The sequence below is a fragment of the Esox lucius genome, chromosome 23 (assembly GCF_011004845.1).
Source record: "Esox lucius isolate fEsoLuc1 chromosome 23, fEsoLuc1.pri, whole genome shotgun sequence".
Lineage (NCBI taxonomy): Eukaryota > Metazoa > Chordata > Actinopteri > Esociformes > Esocidae > Esox > Esox lucius.
Window position 1 is genome coordinate 7,386,579 of NC_047591.1, and position 24,814 is coordinate 7,411,392.

Sequence of the window (24,814 nt, forward strand, 5' to 3'; positions counted from 1 at the left end):
TGATGTAAATAGGTTTATTCAAATGTTATAAGGCTGGATGTTTTGTAAAAGCACTTTGTGACAATTGCTGATGTAAAGGGGCTTTTATACATTTGATTGATTGATTATTACATACCTCGTATTTAAACGGGGTTTAGATTTAGGCATTCTCACATTCTTAACACATATCACATACATATTAAGAGAGTGATTACGAATATCTGGTGAAAATACACCACTTGCAAACCAGATGGGTTAAAACTGCAAAATCCGGTTGTGCAAGTTTGACAGAAACCTATTGAATCAGACTTAGAAACCCAAGAAAATGGTTGTTTCCGCAAAGTAATAGCTGAGGAGTGGACACTTCTGCATCCAAGGCATTCACAGTATGTATGATGCACAGAGTAGACCTTTGATATCCCCTGTAGGTCATTAACTCTGTTTGTTATTTTATGCAGCATATAATATATGCAGTCCTGTCAAACCAGTAGGCAGGGAAGGATGAAACATGAAGTAATGAGGCTGCTGGGACACAGACCAGTGCTGGCTGGTTCGCTGACAGACTGTAATGGCAGATATTTAATGTATTAAACTATACCAAACATGTCAAGCCCATTGTTTTTATGTAAATTGTTTGTAATACTGTTCCATTAACTCTATCATGGCCAAGATTATGAGCAATCCTCCCCTCACCAGCCTCCACTGAAACAGGGCATGCTCTGTATTCAAAGTGACTGGTTGACATTACACAACTCTGATTTGTTTAATCATAATAATAATTTATTGAACTTCTATTGTCCTTCTCATAAAGTATCTCATCACGGGCAAAAACATGCAATATACACTACTCAAAAAATTAAGAGGAACATATAATCATCACAGTATAACACCAAGTCAGTTAAACTTCAGGGATATCAATTTGTCCAGTTACCAATGTCAGTGTGCAGTACCTGCAGCCCATTCAGGTTGCACAGGAAGTCCAGCTCCTCCAGGATGGCACATCCATACATGCCGTTGCAAGAAGGTTTGCTGTGTCTCCCAGTACGGTCTCAAGAGCATGGAGGAGATACCAGGAGAAGGGCCATTACACAAGGAGAGCTGGACAGGGCCATAGAAGGGCATCAACCCAGCAGCAGGACCGGTATCTGCTCTATTGTGCGAGGAGCAACAGGATGAGCACTGCCAAAGTCCTACAAAATGATCTCCAGCAGGCTACTGCTGTGCTTGTTTCTGACAAAACTGTCAGAAACAGACTCCATTAGGGTGTCATGAGGGCCCGACATCCTCTAGTGGGACCTGTGTTGGCAGATCCACCATTTGCGCCACGTTGTCTTCACAGATGACAGCAGGTTCAAACTCAGCACGTGACAGATGTGAAAGAGTCTGGAGACACCGTGGTGAAGGTTATGCTGCCTGAAACATCATCCAGCATGACCGTTTTGGTGGTGGGTCAGTGACAGTCTGGGTAGGCACGGTACCCTGAATGTTGTTAGTTACCAGAATGAAATCCACTAGACCCATCATCAGACCTAAGTGGCGCCTGGGTTCCTCCTGGTGCAGGACAATGCCTCGCCTCATGTGGCCAGAGTGTGTAGGAAGTTTCTGGATGATGAGGCCATTTACTGGCCCTCAAGTTTCTAGACCTGAATCCAGTTGAGAACCTCTAGGACATTATGTATCAGTGCATCCGGCACTGCCAAGTAGTGCCACAGACTGTCCAGTAGCTCACTGATGCCCTAATTCAGGTCTGAGAGGAGATCCCCAGGACAACATCCACCGTCTCATCAGGAGCATGCCCAGACGTTGTCGGGAGTGTATACAGGCATGTGGGGGCCATACACACTACTGAGTCACATTATGAGTTACTGTGATGAAATTCAGTTGGAACAGCCTGTGATTTCAATTGTTTACTTAGATTTTCAGTGCGTTTGAATCCAGCCCTCAATCGGTTAAAGATTTTGGATTCTATTGAATTTCGATTTTTTATATATTTCCTTCATCGAGTCCTGATGTGTGATTTAAGAGTTCCCTTAATTTTTTTGAGCAGTGTATAATGAGGAGATATTTCAGCAGTTCATACTTTGTGGTCATGGTGGACACTTTTACAAGATCTGGGTAGAATTCTACAAGATCTGGGGTCTTTCATCATGTGTCAATACATTTCTCACACACCCATGTGGATGCAGATGGTTCCTCTCCTCATGCAAAACGATGGGCAGCTCATTAGCCAAGTAAATTAAATCTGAGGCCCCGGCTCAGCGTCATCTCTATGACAAAGGACGTTTCTAGGATACCGGCCGACTCGTTGTCCGTTTGTGGAAACTGAAGAGATACTGAAGTGTCCAGTTTTTGCTGCTAATTTTTTTATGGAGAAACATAAGCCATCATACAGTTGTTGCTGCTGCAGACTAATACTGATTGGCAGATATTCTAAAGCATTCTGTAATAAACAGCACATTTTGTAGTATTACTTGAACATTAAACATTTCCTATAGAATAGTGTGGTATACTGAACACTACCGCACACTGTAGTATCCCTCAAAAACCAAGACCTAGTAATTTTTTTATATTGGGTAGGAAGAATTTTTATGTGATCCTTACCGGTCCTTACCGAAAACATTTCGGCAAACTGAATTTTTTAAAGGCACAATCTTTCACCAGAGTGGAGTGGTCTAATGGAAGGGTAACATTTGGCCTACTCGCTAAATTGGAAGAGAGGTTTGGAATTGGTATATTCAAATTTCACTACAATTTCACCAATTAAAAAAAGGTTGTGTTCAACAAGATGAGTGATGCTGTTGTACAGAAAAAAAAGAAATATAATGTATGTGACTCATTTAAGTTTTAAGGTACAAGTGGGGCATCATTTTAATCAGAGGAATGTCCTCTTTTTAATAAAATATGGCTTGCGCCATTCAACGTCTTCAAATGCTAGACTAGAAATAGCCAGATGTTTACTTCCTATGCCAGTTGTTATTTTTCAGTTTTGTTGTGAAATGAGGTTACAGTAGTAAAATAATTTTTGAGGCTATGGAATTTAAGTAGACGGTGATTGGATAAATGCTCAGCGTCTCTGGGGGTTAATGAGGAGTGGGCTGGACTTCCGCGTGAATGATTGGAGGATCTGACGATTTGTCAAACTGCATGTCCTTTTGACTGACAGCAGTCTGTACTATAAGAAATCACTGAAGCTATTTCGCGTTCAGTCCCATCGCGGATTTCTCAAGTGTATTCCAAAAGAAAAACTGCTGCAATATTTCTTGATATTTGTTTGGCGAAATTGCTAGCCGATTTGCATCATACATTTCACACAATTTTAGGCTACCCCACGATCCTTGTTTCAGTTTAATATATCTTTTTAGATAGTTCATTCATTCATTCATATACAGTAGTAGGCTAGGCTAGCGTCGTACGATGGCAGACAGTGCTAATATTGTCGACCTGATTTTAGTGAAGACATTAATCAACAGAGTAAAATTATATTTGTAAAAAAAAAAATATATATATATATATATATATTGTTCTGTTACAAAATTAAATGTTATTGTCTGGGCTCCAAAAGACCCCAAAGACCCCGAGTGTCACTACAAATGAAGACCATCAGAGGGTTATAATGTAGGCCGAAATTGAGCTTCCCCTCTTTGAAAGACCAGCAGCCGCCACTGATCAGGAGATAAGAGCGGGCTAGGTCTTATTTCAGATTTTCTCAATTTTCCACTAAATTTGTTTGTTAGATTTATAAAGGACAAACCATTTGTTTTACTAGATGTTTAGTAGACAGATCATGTGTGACACATCAAGCATGGTTAGCAAGCAATGTTATAGAAAAACATCCAGTTTTAAGGACAGTAGCCAAATCTACAGTAAAGATTACTGTATACACAGGTCTCAATAATCAGTTCCCATAGACACTGCTTTTTAAATAAGCAAGGCTCAAATCAATTGCAATTTGAACTATTTAGCTTAAGAAGAAGCAATAAGTAAATGCCTAGTGCCACAGTTTGTTTAACAAGAAATAAGTCATAAATCAATAGAATTAATCTACGTATTTGCCATCTTGATCCTGATCAAATTGTGTGTGGTCCAGATGCAAATAATTAATACAGTTTTCAATATGTATTTCAATGTGCTTCACCAGGACATTGGTGGAAGAAAGGAAGTTGGAATATCCCAATCCACTGTCACTTAAATCTTTTATACCGTAGCCTAGTCTGATTCAAATGTATGGTTCAATATCACTGTGTAAGAACACTGACAAAAACTGAAATCTTTAAATCACCAGCTGTAGCAACAATGTATGGATGTCTACACTGCCACTTCAGCATGGTTTTGTGGCACCGTCCATGGCCCTCAAGGCTAAAGGTCAGAAGGTTGAGCATCAGAATTGTCCAAGTGCAATTTCAAACAGAAGATGAGACATCCCTAATGATAATAATAGTTCAAATGTTTTGGGGGAATATGCCAAATAGCCAGATATGTTTAGAAAATATATTGTTCGATAATGAAAACGGTTGCCTAAAGGTTTAGCGCTCATAACAGTCAATGTACGGATTGTTTTGAAAGAGAAAAAAAAACCATTCCTACGCCCAGACGTAATTTTCTAACTGTCCCTTAGTGGGTTGTTTGGCAAGGCTAGGGAAATACGGTTGATAAATAGCAGCAGAAGTGATGGTTTTGGAGAGTGGCCACGGCCAACAGGGCACAGCTGGAGCAGCAACTTTGGAGAAATCACTGGTGGAGCAGTGCTCACAGGAACGCGGAACAGAAAGATAGATGGTGGTCGAGGAAGAGAATGGGGCAGAAACAGATAAGACAGACCACAGAGAGATATGGAGGGAAAACAAATAACAGGAGAGAGGGAAGGGAATGTTTGACATAGGAAAGAACACTTTCAGGAGAGAGAGAGAGAAACTCTCAGGACAGCTAGCAAGAGACAGACAAACCAGAAGAGAGGCCTGGGGGGCATGTTCAGGTCTTTGGTCCTGACGGTAAGGAATCGGTATTAGTATGCCGATGCACACACCCATACGCTCCCACGAATCCTACTCACTCTACTCCAAGGCCATTCCAACTGCAACTCCCTGGTTGACAGGAAGCCAGCCCGTTACGCACACACACCTGCAAAACAAAACTGTTATTCAACTCTTTTGGGCTCTTCTGCGTCTGAATAAACGTAGCGCGCATAACAACATCTCATCCCAGAAGTCAATACAAACACATTCACGTCCTTGAGCAGACACTGCATCTCAGGTTGACTACAGGAGCAATTAGGAATAACTGTCTAAATCAAAGACATCACAGACAAGAATTTTTTTTCACATTTGCCAAGAGCAGGGTTTCAACTAAGTAACTGGTCTGGTGCTCCAGCCACAAGACGAAATGGTCAGTCCTAATAGTACATCCTCATCCAACCATTCTCATTATCTGGTCCCCCTATTGGCCGTTGCATGTAGTCCCACCTGGCCTATTGACCATTAGTGTTGATAATGGCGAATTGAGAGGAGAGGCAGTCAATCTGTGATGGAAGCAATGCGCTCACATAGCCATGCAGGCAGGGCTACTGAAACAGTCCTTTCCACTTTGTAAGCAGGTTGATGGCATTACCACTTAGGCATCAACACCTGTTATATTGTAATTACACTGTCTAATCTCTCACTCCTCCCCACCTCTCTTTGACAGATATACATTTACCCTGTAGTTATCTCAGAATGTAGGGCGAAGGCTGATTTGGAGTTACATCTCTCATTGCACATACTCTCTCCAGAGAATAAAACTCTGGGTAACATGTGTGATTGAAGAAGTGGAGTAGTCATTGATTTTTATTCCACACTATATCCCGGCATCCAAACAATGGAGAACCATTATTTTTGACAGACTGCTGGGCAAGGGAGAAACTAGAGAAAGCACAAATTGTTAACCCACAAAACGATGTGTACTCAAAAACACTGCTCACACATGCAAAACACAGGTTTCACACACCGATTTAACACACGCACACACACACTTCTGACCTCAGCATGTCTGTTTCTGTTTTTCTAATTCTAACAGCTCCATTCCCCATCTGTATTTGTTGTCTCTAATGAGTCCCAGCATGCTAACTGGCTAAGTGTTGAAGGCACCTGTGAGCACAAATGCAGTAAAAACAAAAAAGGAAATGTTGCAGGTCATCTCCTGCTCAATTATATCTCATACCCAGCCTCATTCTCCAGAAAACACCTGCATTGAGAGCAGCATCTGCTGTCAGCCTGGCATTCCTGAAAATGTTTCTTTCAGGCTAGGCTTTGGTAGGAAAACAAATTAACATTCAGCGACTATGTTCAGCTATCTAGGCTGCTTGATTTATCGCATATTTCTCTGTCACTCTATCTTTCACTCCCTTTCCATCCTCTCCTTATCTACCCAGTTCCTCCCCTGTCCATCCTTCTCTCTCTCTCTCTTTTTCCCCTCTCTTGCTCTCTTCTCGCTCTGCCTCCCTCCCTGTGGTCTGGGCAAAGCTGAAGAGTCATTTAATGGTGCTGTATGTTTGACCTAAGCTCCCGCTGTTTAATCAGTTAATGAATCGCACAAATGGTGCCCCCACACGATTCACACCCCGACCCCAGCCATATTTCACTGACCAGTCCAGGGAGACAGCCTGTTTCTGTACTGGCCAGCTTTAACATCTTAATTGCAAAATGAAGAGCTGGTTCCGGCAAAAAAGCACTAGCATCCATTATTGATAACAAGACATAGACAGCCTCAATGAAACAACCATCACATGTCCGTAGCTGTCATCTATGCAAAGGGTGCAGTCTTGAGGTGCAGGGTGGAGGTATATAATTACAGCTTTCCATTGTTCTTTGTAAAAGAAAAAAAAAGAATATGAGACCCATTGACTATAATTACTATAATGGTGCTGTGTTCAAGGGCTATTGTTGAAGTGTGTAGGTGTTCATGGAGGCATGTCCAGAGGCATGGGGAAGTAGCTGTGATTGCGTAATGCATTTCCTTACAGACAGGGCGAGAAATAAGCATCAGAGAACAGCATCTCAGAGCAAGAGATTGCTGAGAGTGAATAGAATAGCTATCCACTTTCACTTGTGTGACCTCTCTCTTAGAGTTCATCCATAATAGATAAGCTACTGTAACTTACACAGTGACACTGGAAATACTAAACTTTCCTTTATATCACTGGTACTTAATCCTCTCTTTTCACAGTCACAGTATCTGTAAAGAAACACTTAAAATGTGCAAAAGATTTTGAATTGTTGAATTTTTATGCTAAGTGGCCAATGTACATGCGTGCTTTGCAGAGTGGCTGGATACAGCATGTAGCCATGGTATACAGTATTAGTAATAAGTGATGTCATACCAATGGCATACGGTCTCTTACAAACCGGGATGATTGATTGTTTGATGACTATATATCACTATTTATTGCTCTATATGTGCTGATAACCGGTTTATAAGAGCAATAAGGCATCTCAGGGCTTTGTGCTATATTGCCAATATCCCACAGCTAAGTGCTGGGTCCAGAATAGTTTTAGCCGTGGTGTACTGGCCAAATATTGCACAGACCTTATTGCTCACAGTTACCATGGCTTTTAGCAAAGAAGCTTTCGAGATTTTGCTGGCCCTACACATAAGACTAGTCACCTTGATAGTGAAACTTCGGTAGGTAATCACAGTTGAACTTTAATAGCACTACTAAAGAAATCCCATGTCCAATTATACAGGCTGACCGACAGATGACAGAGAAAGAGGCCTCGTTTGTGCAAAGCAGAATGATTCTGGCCAGGGGGCTATGATGCTGAAAGACTGATGATGACGATCCATGTCTTTGCTTTGTCAGTCCATTTCATCTGATCTGATGAACATCAATAACTCCCACTTTATTTCCCTGTCTTGTATTTTTCCTTTGTGGCACTCTCCGATCTCCCGCTTGCTTTGACATTTAAGGCGGAACGCAGAGTCCACCGATAGCGCAGATGAATTACCTGCCACACGCTTTGTGTGTGTGTGTGTGTGTATATGTTTTTGTGCTTCCATCTTCAGACTAACATATTAAAAACAAGAGTGAGCTAGTACAACCTTTAGATTACAATAGAAATATCAACCATGGATCAAATTTTAAAAAGCTATCTGTTTTTGTATGGAACAAATGCTTCAGTTTGGCACAATCATTGGCTATAGTTAATTTCCTGAAATATAAACATTGTTAATATAATCACCAAAGAATGCTTCTGCACTACAAAGATGGTAAAAGAAACAAAATGTTTGTGGACCAGAGCCATTGACACATAGAACATGAATAGGTCTCTACATAATGTGCCTATGGCCCTTATTTGAACAAATTTAAACCTATAAAAAATTACACCTAGAATTTTTTTTTTTTTATCTAACCCATTGAAGTGAAATGAGTCAGGAAAGGTTTGAGTGGGTCTTTTTTGTAGATTGTGTGAGCTCTCATGGATGTCATGGCAACACTCACCTGTAGCCGTGGAGAGAATTTCAAACAGTTTCTTATCACTGGAAAAATTCTGTTCTGATTTGGAGCGTGCTCACTGGAGAAACGAGTGATAAAGCAAGAGATCTGTTTCAGAAAAAATAATCCAAAATAACAACAAGGCTTAAGGGAGGTTTGATATGATGAAATCCCAAATACAGTTATAGTATATTTGAAAAATGACAAGGAAGATAGGGAATAGCAGTAAGCTGTCTTTTAAATGCTATCTCATAACAACCCAAAAAGAGCTCCCAGACAGTTTTCAAACGTTTTAATTTCAAGAGCAACCAAATATACAGTATTTACATTTTGTAAGAAATGTTTTCAGACATTTAAGCTTTATTGATGAAGACAATGGGAAAAGATAGTTGAATTTGGAGATGCTTTGGACCAGATTTGAACCCACACTGAACCACCCTGGGCTACGTCCCCAGATGAGAACCTCTTAATAAATGAACAAGTGGCCAGTTACATTCCTGAGCACCCTAGTCACTCATAAGACGCAAAATCACCGTTTGCACATAGATATACACATTTCTTCCATAATCGCATCACGACTCAGACCCCAAAGCTTGCAAGTCTGAATCACATGAGTCGTACGATATTTAACCTTTCTAACTTTAACCCTAGGCTTAACCCTAACCTTCACCAACTGGAGTATTACCAAACGCATACATCTGTATTTGGAAGTCAACATCACCAACACCAATTTGACAGTTCAAGATTTTCCTAAACATATATTCAATATTGTAATGGGGAGAGACACAGGGAACTTGAACTGACCAAGGATTTAGTTCATTTCATCAATAAACTAAATCAAATTCTTAATGTTAATAGCAGAGGAGAGGAGAATATCAAAAGCAAACAAACTGCTCTCCAGGGCTGGCTACATCGTCTTTGGTGCGGCCTCCGGCTGGCAGTTTGGGTGGAATCATTGTGGGTAGCAGTAAGCTCGGCGGCCTCTGCAGCTCCGTCTCCTGGCTGTCTTCCTCTTCCTATGGCTGCTATCGCACTGGAGAGTTTTTTTATTGAACTAAGATGGATCGGCCTCCCTTCTGCAGCTTCTCGTTTGACTTCTTTGTCGGCCTCGGCTCCGAGCTACACCTGGGGAGACCTTAAACATCACCCCTAAGCAGGTCACAGGACGCAGCAGTGCATGGGTGAGGCTGGCCCTCAGGCTGCCCTTGGAAGATTCCAGAAGTTGCTAGCTTTCTTTGGGGTTGTTGGTGCAACACTGATTAAGCAGGCTTGTAACGTGCCAGAGTATGTATTCGCATCGCATCATCTACCGCTTATCCGGGGCCGGGTCGCGGGGGCAGCAGTCTAAGCAGGGATGCCCAGACCTCCCTCTCCCCAGACACTTCCTCCAGCTCTTCCGGGGGGACACAGAGGAGTTCCCAGGCCAGCCGGGAGACATAGTCCCTCCAGCGTGTCCTAGGTCTTCCCCGGGGTCTCCTCCCGGTGGGACGGGACCGGAACACCTTCCCAGGAAGGCGTTCCGGAGGCATCCGAAACAGATGCCCAAGCCACCTCAGCTGACCCCTCTCGATGTGGAGGAGCAGCGGCTCTACTCTGAGCTCCTCCCGGGTGCCTGAGCTTCTCATCCTATCTCTAAGGGATCGCCCAGCCAACCAGCGGAGAAAGCTCATTTCGGCCGCCTGTATCCGGGATCTTGTCCTTTCGGTCATGACCCAAAGCTCATGACCATAGGTGAGAGTAGGAACGTAGATTGACCGGTAAATCGAGAGCTTCGCCTTACGGCTCAGCTCTTTCTTCACCACGACAGACCGATACATCAACCGCATTACTGCAGAAGCTGCACCTATCCGTCTGTCAATCTCCCGTTCCATCCTTCCCTCACTCGTGAACAAGACCCCTAGATACTTAAACTCCTCCACTTGAGGCAGGTACTCTTCACCAACCTTCTTAAAAAGAGGGACCACCACCCCCGGTCTGCCATCCCAGATGGCACTGTCCCCGACTGCCACGCGATGTTGCACAGGCGTGTCAGCCAAGACAGCCCCACAACATCCAGAGACTTGAGGTACTCAGGGCGGATCTCATCCACCCCCGGTGCCTTGCCACCGAGGAGTTTCTTGACCACCTCTGTGACTTCAGCCCGGGTGATGGACGAGTCCACCTCTGAGCCCTCAACCTCTGCTTCCTCAATGGAAGACGTGACGACGGGATTGAGGAGATCCTCGAAGTACTCCTTCCACCGCCCGACGACATCCCCAGTTGAGGTCAACAGCTGCCCACCTCTACTGTAAACAGCGTTGGTAGGGCACTGTTTCCCTGTCCTGAGGCGCCGGATGGTTTGCCAGAATCTCTTCGAGGCCAGCCAATAGTCCTTCTCCATGGCCTCACCAAACTCCTCCCAGGCCCGAGTTTTTGCCTCCACAACCACCCGGGCTGCAGTCCGCTTGGCCTGTCGGTACCCGTCAGCTGCCTCAGGAGTCCCACAAGCCAACCAGGCCTGATAGGACTCCTTCTTCAGCTTGACAGCATCCCGTACTTCCGGTGTCCACCACCGGGTTCTGGGATTGCCGCCTCGACAGGCACCGGAGACCTTACGGCCACAGCTCCGAGCGGCCGCTTCGACAATGGCGGTGGAGAACATGGTCCACTCGGACTGAATATCTCCAGCCTCCCTCGGGATCCAGTCGAAGCTCTGCCGGAGGTGGGAGTTAAAGATCTCTCTGACAGGAGACTCGGCCAGACGTTCCCAGCAGACTCTTACAGTATGCTTGGGTCTGCCGAGTCTGTCCAGCTTCCTCCTCCGCCATCGGATCCAACTCACCACCAGGTGGTGATCAGTTGACAGCTCCTCCCCTCTCTTCACCCGAGTGTCCAAGACATACGGCCGCAGGTCAGATGAAACGACAACAAAGTCGATCATCGACCTGCGGCCTAGGGTGTCCTGGTGCCACGTGCACTGATGGACACCCTTATGCATGAACATGGTGTTCGTTATGGACAAACTGTGACTAGCACAGAAGTCCAATAACTGAACACCACTCGGGTTCAGATCAGGGGGGCCGTTCCTCCCAATCACGCCCCTCCAGGTGTCACTGTCGTTGCCCATGTGGGCGTTGAAGTCCCCCAGTAGAACGATAGAGTCCCCAGTCGGAGCACTTTCCAGCACCCCTCCCAGAGACTCCAAGAAGGTCGGGTACTCTGCACTGCCGTTCGGCCCGTAGGCACAAACAACAGTGAGAGACCTATCCCCGACCCGTAGGCGCAGGGAAACGACCCTCTCGTTCACCGGGGTAAACTCCAACACATGGCGGCAGAGCTGGGGAGCTATAAGCAAACCCACACCAGCCCGCCGCCTCTCACCATGGGCAACTCCAGAGTGGTGAAGAGTCCATCCTCTCTCAAGGAGTGTGGTTCCAGAGCCCAAGCCGTGCGTAGAGGTGATCCCGACTACCTCTAGTCGGAACCTCTCAATCTCACGCACGATCTCAGGCTCCTTCCCCGCCAGCGAGGTGACGTCCCACGTCCCTAGAGTTAGTTTCCGTGTCCAGGGATCGGGTTGTCTAGGCCCCCGCTTTCGACTGCCGCCCGATCCTCTCCGCACCGGCCCCTTATGGTCCCTCCTGTGGGTGGTGAGCCCACGGGAGGACAGTATGTATTATATAACAATTTAGTCCATCCATGCCCGTTTGAAACCGTTGCTCTGTGGGATTACTAACCATAGCCGTTTTTACTGGCAGTCAAAAGTGGTGTACTATCCTAAATCCACACTGATGTGAAAACAATGAAAGCCAAAGTAACTCAAATCCAATACTGCACCAGTACTTTGGATGAAAAAGAAGCAGCAGAAACCCCTTTTTTTTTCATCCCACCTCTTCCTCTCCCATGGCAGGTGGGATCTGAGATGTCAGAGAGACGAGTGACTGAAGACTCATCTACATGAAATATGAGCATCAAAGGTCTCAGTGAGGGGAGGCAGTTGGCTGACACACACGCGCGTCTAGAATCAGTGGTCAGGACACGCGTCGCGCTCAGCCCATCTCCCGACCTCACCTCATCAAGGTACAAACATCCATTAGACGCAAAGGAGGGCTGTGAGTTAGTTCTGTATCAATGGGCACGATGCACAGAAACATAGACCTACACACACAAAGACACACAGTGACAAATACGCACACGCACATACAGACTGGCACACTATTCTCTGAGAACACGACTGAAAACAAATTCCCATTTCCAGCAATGCATGAAGCAATGACTGTCGACTGTCTTGGACAGGGACAGGACAACAAACAGACACTTCTCCTAGATATTCTGATACATATATAACACATGCATTCCCTCTCACACGCCAGAGTACGTTGCTGTCTTTCTCTTCCATCACTAGATGTTAACTCCAGAGCGACAGATTAGCACGGGGCATCCATCATGGACGTGGTCAATGTGACGTCTTCACCCAGTAGCAACGCTACCCCTGAGGGTGTGACTGACGATGTGACCAGGGTGGAGCTGGTGGTCCCAGGCCAGGAGTATGATTATAACTACTTCGCCCTGGTGTTGGGGGTGCCTCTAATCCTGATCATCATCCTGGGCAACGTACTGGTGTGCCTGAGCGTGCTCACTGAGCGTTCCCTGAAGACGGCCACCAACTACTTCATCATCAGTCTGTCTGTGGCTGACTTGCTACTGGCTGTTCTGGTGCTGCCTCTTTACGTCTACTCTGAGGTAAGGAGGAGGGGTGTGTGTGTGTGTGTGTGTGAGAACAAGTGCAATGAAATGGAAGAAACCCACACTCGAGTTTGTCCAATAACCTGCGCCGTCTCTCACTTAGCAAGTTAAACTTCACGGCGACATAAGTGAAAGCTAGTTAACCAGAAGTTGTTGTGTGTCCCAGTTCCTGGGTGGCATTTGGACCCTGAGCACGTACATCTGTGACGCTCTGATGACCATGGACGTCATGCTGTGTACTGCGTCCATCCTGAATCTGTGTGCCATCAGTGTGGACAGGTGAGTCCCTCTATCCTGAACCTGTGTGCCATCAGTGTGGACAGGTGAGTCCCTCTATCCTTAACCTGTGTGCCATCAGTGTGGACAGGTGAGTCCCTCTATCCTGAACCTGTGTGCCATCAGTGTAGACAGGTGAGTCCCTCTATCCTTAACCTGTGTGCCATCAGTGTGGACAGGTGAGTCCCTCTATCCTGAACCTGTGTGCCATCAGTGTGGACAGGTGAGTCCCTCTATCCTTAACCTGTGTGCCATCAGTGTGGACAGGTGAGTCCCTCTATCCTGAACCTGTGTGCCATCAGTGTGGACAGGTGAGTCCCTCTATCCTTAACCTGTGTGCCATCAGTGTGGACAGGTGAGTCCCTCTATCCTGAACCTGTGTGCCATCAGTGTGGACAGGTGAGTCCCTCTATCCTTAACCTGTGTGCCATCAGTGTGGACAGGTGAGTCCCTCTATCCTTAACCTGTGTGCCATCAGTGTGGACAGGTGAGTCCCTCTATCACAACATCACATGGACAGTATTCTAACACCTGGCTGTCAGGTCACACTAGTTAACAGTTTCCCTTTGTGTCTAGTAGAGTGACAGTAGCCTACCCGACACCCTGAAACCTTTTTAAAACACGGGCGTAGTATCCAGCATGGTTTCTGGGTAGTGCTTTGTAACTATATACGAAATCATGAATTAATAATTATTTGTTTAATAGAAGTCCTTGCAAACCGTTAGTAATACATTTTCATTAGGCTTCATCTAAACTTTTACCAATATTCGTTGTGACCTGTGTAATTTCCCATGTAAAATGGTCATGCTAGCAGGACCGGATACGTAAGGTCTCAAAATTGCCTTTGCAAATATTAGTGGTTTAACAATATTCTACAACACAAGATGTTAAGGAATTACATAAAACATCTTGTTTATAAAAACAGTTGTAAGGACTTGGATGAGTAGTAAAGTGAATGTTTTGCTACTGTTGTCAACCATGAAAACTTCTAATATTTGCCAATGCAAATTAGCATAAAACAGGGAGTTGTAGCTTACACACACCAGCTGGCTAAACCACACAGTTTTTCTCTATTGGCTTTTTATTTGTCCATTACTACTGATATGTAACTGAGATGGAAATGTTAATCTTTAAATGTTTCCATTGCTTCAGTCTTTTAAAACATGGCTTTTGTGGCAACAACATTACTGGGCCTTTGAGGTATTGAATCTTAAAGTGCAATAAGATAATGTAGCAACATAATTTATTCATTAATGTGCTTTCTGACCTCGTAAGTGGTCTATGGACTACTCTTATTCTCTTGTGGACAGATTCTGTGCGTGGTTTGAGTTGACCCCACAAGGAATAGCTGTTGCTTTTGATACTAGAACAAACTGTGGCTGTTGGACCAGTGAGGAACATAAATCCAATAAACTGATTAATCTAGAATAATCATAGAGTTATAGCATCATTCATTTAGCATACTTTGTGTCCCACATAACTAACTATAATACAAGAGAACCTGTGCTTTTTAATGACATGTTTAATTAATCAAATAAACAGACCTGAGCACAATATGGAGCTTGAGTGTAACATGTGTAATGTGGTTAAAGCTCAGAGCGGTTTAAATAAATTCCTTTAACATTATTTTGGCATAGCCAATGACAGACTTTTGAAATGTTGAATTATCTTCTCAGCCTATTTGAAGAGCAAACAGCAGCCTAATGGTGGCCTCATCTTCACTCACATACTCTAAACATAAGCCTTAACATAAGGCAGCTACATGCTGGGAGACAAAAGTACCCAACATGCCAAGAATAATGTGACCAGCAGTGTGCACCCGCCAACACACTACAGGACCTACAAGACATGGTACATCTTCACTATCACAAGACACGGACACATTAAAGGATGTGACAGCATTCCATTCACTGGAGGTAATAAGCCCCAACCATGAAAATGCAAAAACACATTTCATATTCAAATGTGTTATGTATTGTTTGAAATGGGGATGCATTACATATATTAAAGGACACTTACTATGGTTGGCCAGTAGGGGACAGAGAGCCCTGGTCGCTTTGGGTTGGGGCTGAATTCGATCCAAAGAAACAACTGCGCGTTCTGGTAATTCTTGAAGGAAAAGCCATGTTTTATTTCTCATAATTTGTCCTGTTTTCCAGGCCGGTAATGTTCAAAAGTACACTGGACATTTCGACACTTGCCTGTTGAAGTGTACGTAGAGAGTTGGGAAAGCATAGTAATTTTATAACTATGATCTAGACAGAAAACCCATGTTGAATGTAAAATGCCATGATGGTGGTGCCTTCCTTTGAAAAAAATGTGTTACAGTACTGTATGAAAATTTTATTTTCTAAAACAACACTCCTGACAATATCCCTAGGATTAATATAATTGAACTTTGTAATTGTGTTGTTTGGGAACTTTGCAGTTGTTGCACTGTAAGGGTTAGCGATTAGCTAGTTCCTCTTAGCTGGCTCCAGTTAGGTGTATGCTAGCTCCAGTCAAGTGTTTGTCAGTTTCGGTTAGCATTTTGCTAGCTTGCTCAGCCATATTATATTTGTGTTAACATTAAGGTAATTTGCAATTGTCTTATCCTTTTACCAGATTTTACTACACTAACTGAACATGAAGGTTTTATACACATAAGTACAACATTACTGCTGTATAAGAACTTTGTGAAATGTCTGATGTAAAAAGGGTTTGACAATTTGATTGACTGATTAATGTGACTGTTTATTTTTTTGCATAAGACTTGCCTGTTTACACTTCTACTAAAATACATTACTCATCTCTTCCTTCATGATGTCCATGTTTCCAGGGTGGTTGTTTACAAATTGTCTTTAGAGCCTACACTTAGTTAATCCTGTCATTCTTGAAGGGAGTATTATGTGCTATCACTAGTATTCTAACACCAAATCATAAGTTCATACTCTTTTGGCCCACTGAGTCGGAAATAAAGAATTAATAAAGGATACCTCACTATTAGGTAATTATTTTGTGTCCCTTAAGTAAGGTTATGAATTATCCTACCTTAACGATCAGTAACTAATGACACATGGGTAGCTAACTGATACTTCACCATTAATTATTTTGTGGTCCCTTAAGTAAAGTGATGAATTATCATACATTAATTATCACTAACTAATGACATGAGTTCATGTTCTGTCTCAACATGATCAAATGACAACACACTGTTAGTTAATGCATTTGTAAGTCATTAATAAAGTAGTGGTTATCATTATTAACCGTTGGTTTATGTCTTTGTTCATCATTCGTTCATGTTAACTACTGCATTTGTTAATGGTAGTTCATGTATCCTTATTGGAAAGTGTTACCCATTAAGTATATCAGAATCAGAAAGGGTTTTATTGCCAAGTAAGTTTCACAACAAACAAGGAATTTGTTTTGGCCTTGAAATGACAAAAAATCATATGTGAGAGGCAAGATTTTGTCCAGTTGAGGGTTGTGTGTCTGTGTATAGAGTGGGCTATAGTCAGTTTGGTCCCGGGGGCATGTTCCCGGGGGGGGGTTGGATCAGCCCCAATCTTTGTTGCTCGCCTCCGCGTCCTGGAGGTGTGTAGGTTGTGTAGATACAGCAGATTGCAGCTAATCACCCTCTCAGGAGAGCGGATGAAGCGCTGCAGCCTGCCCTTGTCTCTGGCAGTGGCTGCAGCGTACCAGACGGTGATGGAGGAAGTCAGGATGGACTCTATGATGACAGTGTAGAAATGCACCATCAGTCGTTGGCAGGTTGATATTTTTCAGCTATCGCAGGAAATACAGCCTCTGCTGTGCTTCTTTTGTAAGAGAAGCTCCTACTTGAGTTCCTGGGTGATTGTGGTGCCCAGAAAGCTAAAAGACTCTAGAAAGTTGACTGGGGAGCCACCTACGGCGCTGGGGGGAAGAGCAGCTGGGCTTCTCCTGATGTCCATTATCATCTCTGCAGTCTTTAGGGCCTTGAGCTCCAAGTTGTTTTGACTACACCAGGACACCAGATGGTCAATCTCCCACCTGTAGGCAGACCCGTCTCCATCAAAATTAAGTCAGATGAGGGTGGTGTTATCCGCAAACATCTGGAGCTTGACAGACTGTTGACTGGAGCTGCAGCTAATGGTGTACAGGGAGAAGAGTAGGGAAGACAGGACACAGCCTTGGGGGGAGTCGGTGCTGATGGTCAGGGGGTCGTACAGGTGCTTCCCCAGCCTCATGCTGCTTCCTGTTGGACAGGAACGCTGTGATCCACCTGCATGTGGACTCGGGCACTCCCAGTTGGGAGAGCTTGTCTTGGAGCAAAGCGGGAATTATGGTGTTGAATGCGGAACTCAAGTCCACAATTAGGATTCTGGCGTAGGTTCCAGGGGAGTCCAGATGCTGGAGGATAAAGTGAAGAGCCTTGTTTACAGACCTGCATCATCCACAGACCTGCTGGCTCTGTAAGCAAACTGCAGCAAACTACAGTTCAAGGCGCTCAAATGACTTCATAACCTCAGAGGTCAGGGCGACGGGTCTGCAGTTGTTAAGTCCTGTGATCCTTGGCTTATGGGGACTGGGAGGATGATGGAGGACTTAAACCAAGCCGGGATGCAGCATGTCTCCAGTGAGGTGTTCAAGATGTCATTAACACAGCAGAAAGTTGATCTGTAAGGTGCTTAAGGTTGGATGGGGAGACACTGTCATTCCCTGCTGATTTCCAGGGGTTCTGTCTCCTGAATAGCCTGTTAACGTCCCCCTCCAGTGTATATAGAAATACATATATACACCGATCAGCCATAACATTATGACCACTGACAGGTGATGTGAATAACACTGATAATCTCGTCATCATGGCACCTGTCAGTGGGTGGGAAATATTAGTCAAAAGTCAACAGTCCATACTCAAAGTTGATGTGTGAGAAGCAGGAAAAATGGGCAATCGTAAGGATCTGAGCAACTTTGACAAGTTCCAGATTGTGATGGCTAGACAACTGGGTCAGAGCATCTCAAAAAGTGTAGCCCTTGTGGGGTGTTTCCATTCAGCAGTGGTCAGTACCTATCAAAGGTGGTTCAATCCAATCGAGCATCTGTGGGATGTGCTGGACAAACAGGTCCGATCCATGGAGGTCCCACCTCGCAATTTACAGGACTTAAAAGATCTGCTGCTAACGTCTTGGTGCCAGATACTAAAGCCCACCTTCAGAGGTCTATGGGAGTCCATGCCTTGACAGGTCAGGGCTGTTTTGGTGGCAAAAGGGGGACCTACACAATATTAGGCAGGTGGTCATAATGTTATGGCTGATAATAGCACTATCATAATACAAAATGATAAAACATTAATTAACATCCGTTTCCTTTACTATTTGGAACATGTAAGCACTCAGAACTTCATCACTCAGCTTTCCAAAATAACCATTATTTTACTTCTGGGTTAATTAACACTTCTGTTGATAGGAAGAATCATCAAAGAAACACTTTACATTTAAAACTGTAAATAAACTATTCTGGACCTGTTCAACATATTTTCTTCAACTTTCTCTATAGGGCATCCTCATTGTCCACTGATATATTGTAGGGGCAATTTTGAGACGTTAAGGAGTGCCAGGTAATGCTGTAATGTCTACAAATGTCTTGCATATGCTATTACTTTGGGAGACATTACATTTGGCACTCAAAACATTAAGTATTCATGAGGTATGAATAGTCCACTTTAGATGAGGCCAATAAAAAACATTGAACTATTAGTAATGGTTTATTGGGACCTAATCTAAACATCTCATTAACCATCATTAATAAATGTTGTTAAAAAATTAGTGAATGACTAGCTTACAAACAAGTCACATGATTGGGAGCATTTTCTATTAATGATAAACACATTATTAATTAATTATTTAGAAATTCCTTATTGTGTGTAGTTTCAATGGTGAAACCAATCTATGCTAACAAAGAACTACAGTAATAGCTCACCTATTAGCTCAAACAAAGCAAAGGACAATTTCATTAAAAGAAACTGACACAAAAGAACAAGATTGCCAACTTGCAACTTTAATATTTATTTTTAATTCTCCCTGTCACTCACAGTAATCCCCAAAATGATTCAGCCAGACTTTGAGAAGAGCGTAGCAGGAACATTAGCAGACATCACACAATGAATACTAACTGATTATTTTGGTCTATAGGAGGGTAATGGAACCATGCCTCTGCTCCTCATGGAACCAATCATCAAGGCCCACTAATTATGCAAAACAATGAACACCCCAATCACCCAGGAGACTCAACACCAAACAATATCTAAGGGCTTAGTGTGACAGAAAGTTTCTGAGGCAAAGCCAAAACAAGACAATTGAAGTATCTTTGTTTTGTGGCACATGAGTCTGACAGATTGTGGAGCATTGTGAAGTGAAGGCTGGGGTTTGATTAGATTTCAGAATGTAATAAACCGACACAGTATTTAAACAAATAGAATGAGACTGATCAGATATCTAAGAAAGGAGATACAAGGTAGAGCTGTGTGTTAGGAGCAGTGATCATTATAATTAAGGCAGATATTATTGTACCTTCCAGCATTCCAGTGCCTTAAATCATCTACCAAACAGCCATGATCTTTGAGGTTTCTAACACGGCCACTACACCCCCCCCCACCATCCTCCATTTTCGATGGATGTACTGTTATTTATGTATTTTCAAAGTAGCCTATGTTATTCTCTTTGATCCGTTTCCCTAGTTACATTGCAGTAGGTGGCAGTAGTGGCGACCATGAACTTCAACAGGGGTGCTCCAAGTTTAGATGAATATTCATGCATTTACTGCAATGTGTGTGTCCCTGCAGATACATAGCGGTGGTGGTGCCCCTGAAGTACAACAGGAACCAGTTCAGCTTGCGGCAGCTTGTCCTTATTACGGCCACCTGGGTTCTCTCCCTGGGCGTGGCCAGCCCGGTCATCTTCGGCCTCAACCGGGTGCCGGGCCGCGACCCCACTGTATGCAAGCTGGAAGACGACCGCTTTGTGGTGTACTCCTCCGTGTGCTCTTTCTTCGTGCCTTGTCCCGTCATGCTCTTCCTGTACTACTGGATGTTCCGCGGGTTGCGGCGCTGGAGCTCAGGAAGGAGCCGGTCCCAGCTGACGAGAGGTGGCAAACGCAGCCTGTCCCTGCGCCTCAGCTCCCCTCTGCAGAGGGAGAAGTCGAGGGTCAGGACAGGAGGCAAGGAGAGGGAGGTGTGCCTTGTGCCCACCGAGCTCAGCCCGACATCACCAGCTTTATCCGTGGAGTCGCCAACAGCAACCCCAGGGACAGCGGACGGGCAGCAGGTCGGGTTGGGGGCCGGCGTGACGGAGAGCGACCCCATAACCACCCAGATGGACAGTGTGTCGGACGCAGACCCCGTGGAGAGGCCGCCCAGGCATGGGGAGAGCCTGAAGGAGAATGGGGTGTCCCACGTTAAGAGCACCAAGAGGGCACGACGCAACAGCAAGAGCAGCAGAGTGAGCGGGAGGGAGCGCAAAGCCATGAAGGTCCTTCCTGTTGTAGTGGGTAGGTATGATAGGGTCCAGTAGGGTGGGGTAGACTGTGGTCAGGAATGGTAATGACTGGTAGGGTATGAATGCGTGTGGTAAGGTGTGGTAGAGTATGGTAGGGTAAGGAATGGTGTGTTAGGTTGAGTTCGGGTGGGGTCAGGTCTGGTAGGATATAGTAGGGTGTGGCCGGGTGTGATAGGGTATGTAGGGGATGGTAGGGTGGGGTAGATTGTGACGAATGTGATTGGCTATGGCTGGGTGTGGCAAGGCTTGGGTGGGTATGGTCAGACAGGTAGAGTGTGGTCCGGTGTGGTAGAGTATGGTTGGGTATGGTCAGACATGTAGAGTGTGGTCCGGTGTGGTAGGGTATGGTTGGGTATGGTCAAACATGTAGAGTGTGGTCCGGTGTGGTAGGGTATGGTTGGGTATGGTCAGACAGGTAGAGTGTGGTCCGGTGTGGTAGGGTATGGTTGGGTATGGTCAAACATGTAGAGTGTGGTCCGGTGTGGTAGGGTATGGTTGGGTATGGTCAGACAGGTACAGTGTGGTCCGGTGTGGTAGGGTATGGTTGGGTATGGTCAGACAGGTACAGTGTGGTCCAGTGTGGTAGGGTATGGTTGGGTATGGTCAGACAGGTACAGGGTGGTCCGGTGTGGTAGGGTATGGTTGGGTGTGGTCAGATGTAGTGGAGCATGTTTGAGCGTGGTTGGGTTTGGCGGATTGAGGTCAAGTATGGTAAGTGTGTGCATGCAGGTGCCTAAACAAAGCTTATCAACACAGCACATTAAATAAAATATTTGCATCACCAGGTTAAGACAAAGGGGGGTCGCTGGGCCTATCAATTGCATAAATATTCAGGAAGCCTGCAAATCCATATCTGGACCATTAGATATATAACATAATAACAGGGCAGTACAGCAACACGAAAACAAGAAGTCAGGGGTTCCCTTACGAGACCACAGGGGTCGTCAATATAACAAACGCTGACAGCTTCACATAGGACACACGCTGAGAAGAAGCGCCGACATTTCAAACAGAAATGCCGTATTGACCGCACAGGCTGTTAAAATGCAAAGCGGGAAGATAGCGGTGTCACCGTAGACGGCGGTGTTGGTCCCCAGGTCTGGCAGGATGTGTTTAGCAAATAGAGGGATGAATCATCGCACCCCCCACAGCATGGGCACATCCCACGCTGCTGGATATATTTGCTGCCTTGAGCATAGAAAGCCTCGGCCCAAAGACATAGAGAAAAGTTCCTGCAGCGTCTTAACGGCCAGAGAAGAGAGAGATACAGGTGCTCACAGACGAGACTCGGGGGCCACCTTCGTTTTCAATGAAGCCTAAGAAGGGAGTGGAATTCAATCCAGCCGGTGGCATTTTAACATGTTTGCACAATCATAGATGATCGTGCCTGCGATGCATGCCGGCCAAGAAAGGTTATTAAGTGGTTTTGACAGTAATGGAAGAATTCTCTGTCTAAAAAGCAATGTAGAGCCCATAGGCTTCGTGTAACAAGTACTGATATTGTTTGTATTAAATTCACAGTCACAGCCAAACCAGACCATATATTTTACAGTATTTACACAGACCCTTAAACAAAACTTAATAACTGTATTCATAGTTACACGATTAATTCCATTACACAATTTCTGATCCATTACATACATACGTATTTCCCTTTCTAAGTAAAACCAGCAAAAGCATAACCTATGCCTCTGCCATTCATCCAGTTTCTCTGGTTTTGGATTTTTGTGACCACAACAGCTGCCATTTTCATCCCATTCAGGAACCTTCCATGTAATTCAATAGGATCTCCATGTCATTCACACTTAAACTGGCACAGGCCACACATACAGGTAGAGATGACATTACACACATACAGGCAGAGATGACATTACACACATACAGGCAGAGATGACTTTACACACATACAGGCAGAGATGACTTTACACACATACAGGCAGAGATGACTTTACACACATACAGGCAGAGATGACTTTACACACATACAGGCAGACATGACTACCTTTACACACCTTGACAAAGTTATCATGACACAATATCACTTTCTGGAAAGGCAAGTGACACCACCTAATTACCTAGTATTCAAATATAGAGTTAATACATGACGTAAGTGTCTGCAATGCATCCTAAATCATATGAATGCTGCCTTCAGTACTAATAAATCTCCTTGGAAACCAAATTGTGATTACCATCTTATTCTATCATCCTGCTCTTAGTCTGTGCAAACAGAAGGTTTACACCCCCACACACAGATCATACTAATCCAGGAACTATATATCCAGCAATGAAATACAGTTGGCCGGTCAAACACCTTTTCCTCTGTGTCATATCCCGTTGATTTACTTCACATTGTAGCAATATTCTGTACTTATAGTAAATAGCTTTCCCAGTACTGATTTACTGAAAAAGATGATTGTAGATCTGACTCACATTTTCCCCTCCTACCCCCCCCCCCCCCCCCCCGCCCCCACCTCCTCCTTCCGACTGTACCAGGTGTGTTCCTAGCCTGTTGGACTCCATTCTTCGTTGTACATGTGACCAATGTGCTGTGTGTGTCTTGCAAAATCAGCCCCACTCTGATCTCCGTGGTGACGTGGCTGGGCTATGTCAACAGTGCTGTCAACCCCATCATCTACACGGCGTTCAACACAGAGTTCCGAAATGTCTTTCACAAACTTCTCTGCTGTCGAGCATGAGGCCTGAGGTCTGACATCTGCAGTCTCTTTGGCAGACTGCTTGTGATGTCTGATGATGTTGTACTGACAAATTAACAAACCTTTTTGATTTAAACTCAGACCTCAAATCTATAAATTTGCTCTTGGACATAACACTTGAATTACATTATCTATTACAAAAGTCATCAGTTGCAGGATGTGAGTGATGTCCTTTAAGTGCTGTCAACATGCATGAACTTTTGGACAACTGAAAGACAGTGGCTCAATCTACCTGATGTTTCTATAATTACACTGATACTGTGTTCTACTTTTTTCTCCTATCAAATATTGCTTGTATACAGTATATATGGTGAATACTGTTAATATCATAGCCCAAAGGCATAAAATCTTTGAACAATGTATACATTTAAGAAAATGTAAGTACTTGATGGAGTGTATGATTATCTGTTTTGATTACATTGTGTGCAGGTTTCTGTGAAAGTTCACAGTAGTTCCTTTGGAATTTACTTGGATCCTAAGGGTTTGGAGGATTTTAGGGATTGGCTAGCTCAAGAGGAGCTAAAATTATTTAAAAAATATGGCATTTTATAGCTTGTATATTACAGACATTGCCTGAAGAGTGTATCATAAACATTTGCTCCACGAAAAGAGATAAATTACAGACCTTAGGGCTAGAACCATACGATGACATCATTTGTAAAGGTGTACTAAGACCTGACTTGATCAAGTGCTTTGAAGGTTATGTAAAATAACTAAGAGGTGAATGTGATAAATGTAAATGACTGTCTTTGTCTTTGATGGAAAAATAATAAAAGATTCATTCATGCATACATGTCATATTCACCCTCATGTTATAAACTAAGGACATTACCACACTAGCCACAGTCAAAATGAAACCAGTTGAGTCCAAATTACAAACCGATAGAATCTAGAATCAGGAAGATATCAAACACTGGATGATGCCTTACATCAACAAAAGCCACTGAAAACCTTGCTATCTAATAATCACGCACAGGAAAGCGCCATTAGGCAGAATTACCCTTGTCTGCAAGACTTGTGTTGCCGGGGAGGCTTATCCTGTTATCTACAGTGGGAGAGTGAAACTCAATCACAGAATTTCGCCTTAAGGTTTAAGGCTCAAGCACTGGGCTTTAATGAGTTGCCTTTCTTGTGGCTGGGCT

At 44.2% G+C, this 24,814-nt stretch overlaps 1 protein-coding gene across 1 annotated transcript in view; it reads left to right on the forward strand.

The window, feature by feature from the left end:
- drd4-rs (dopamine receptor D4 related sequence) overlaps window positions 1-24,456 on the forward strand; it is a 33,097-nt gene extending 8,641 nt beyond the window's left edge. Inside the window, exons 2-6 of the mRNA XM_029116898.2 lie at window positions 12,333-12,502; window positions 12,828-13,165; window positions 13,335-13,447; window positions 20,247-20,950; window positions 23,452-24,456. Coding sequence (XP_028972731.1) covers window positions 12,869-13,165; window positions 13,335-13,447; window positions 20,247-20,950; window positions 23,452-23,654 — 1,317 coding nt within the window. The 5' untranslated portion in view covers window positions 12,333-12,502; window positions 12,828-12,868 and the 3' untranslated portion in view covers window positions 23,655-24,456. The remainder of the gene's footprint in view (window positions 1-12,332; window positions 12,503-12,827; window positions 13,166-13,334; window positions 13,448-20,246; window positions 20,951-23,451) is intronic.
- The last annotated feature ends 358 nt before the right edge of the window (window positions 24,457-24,814 follow it).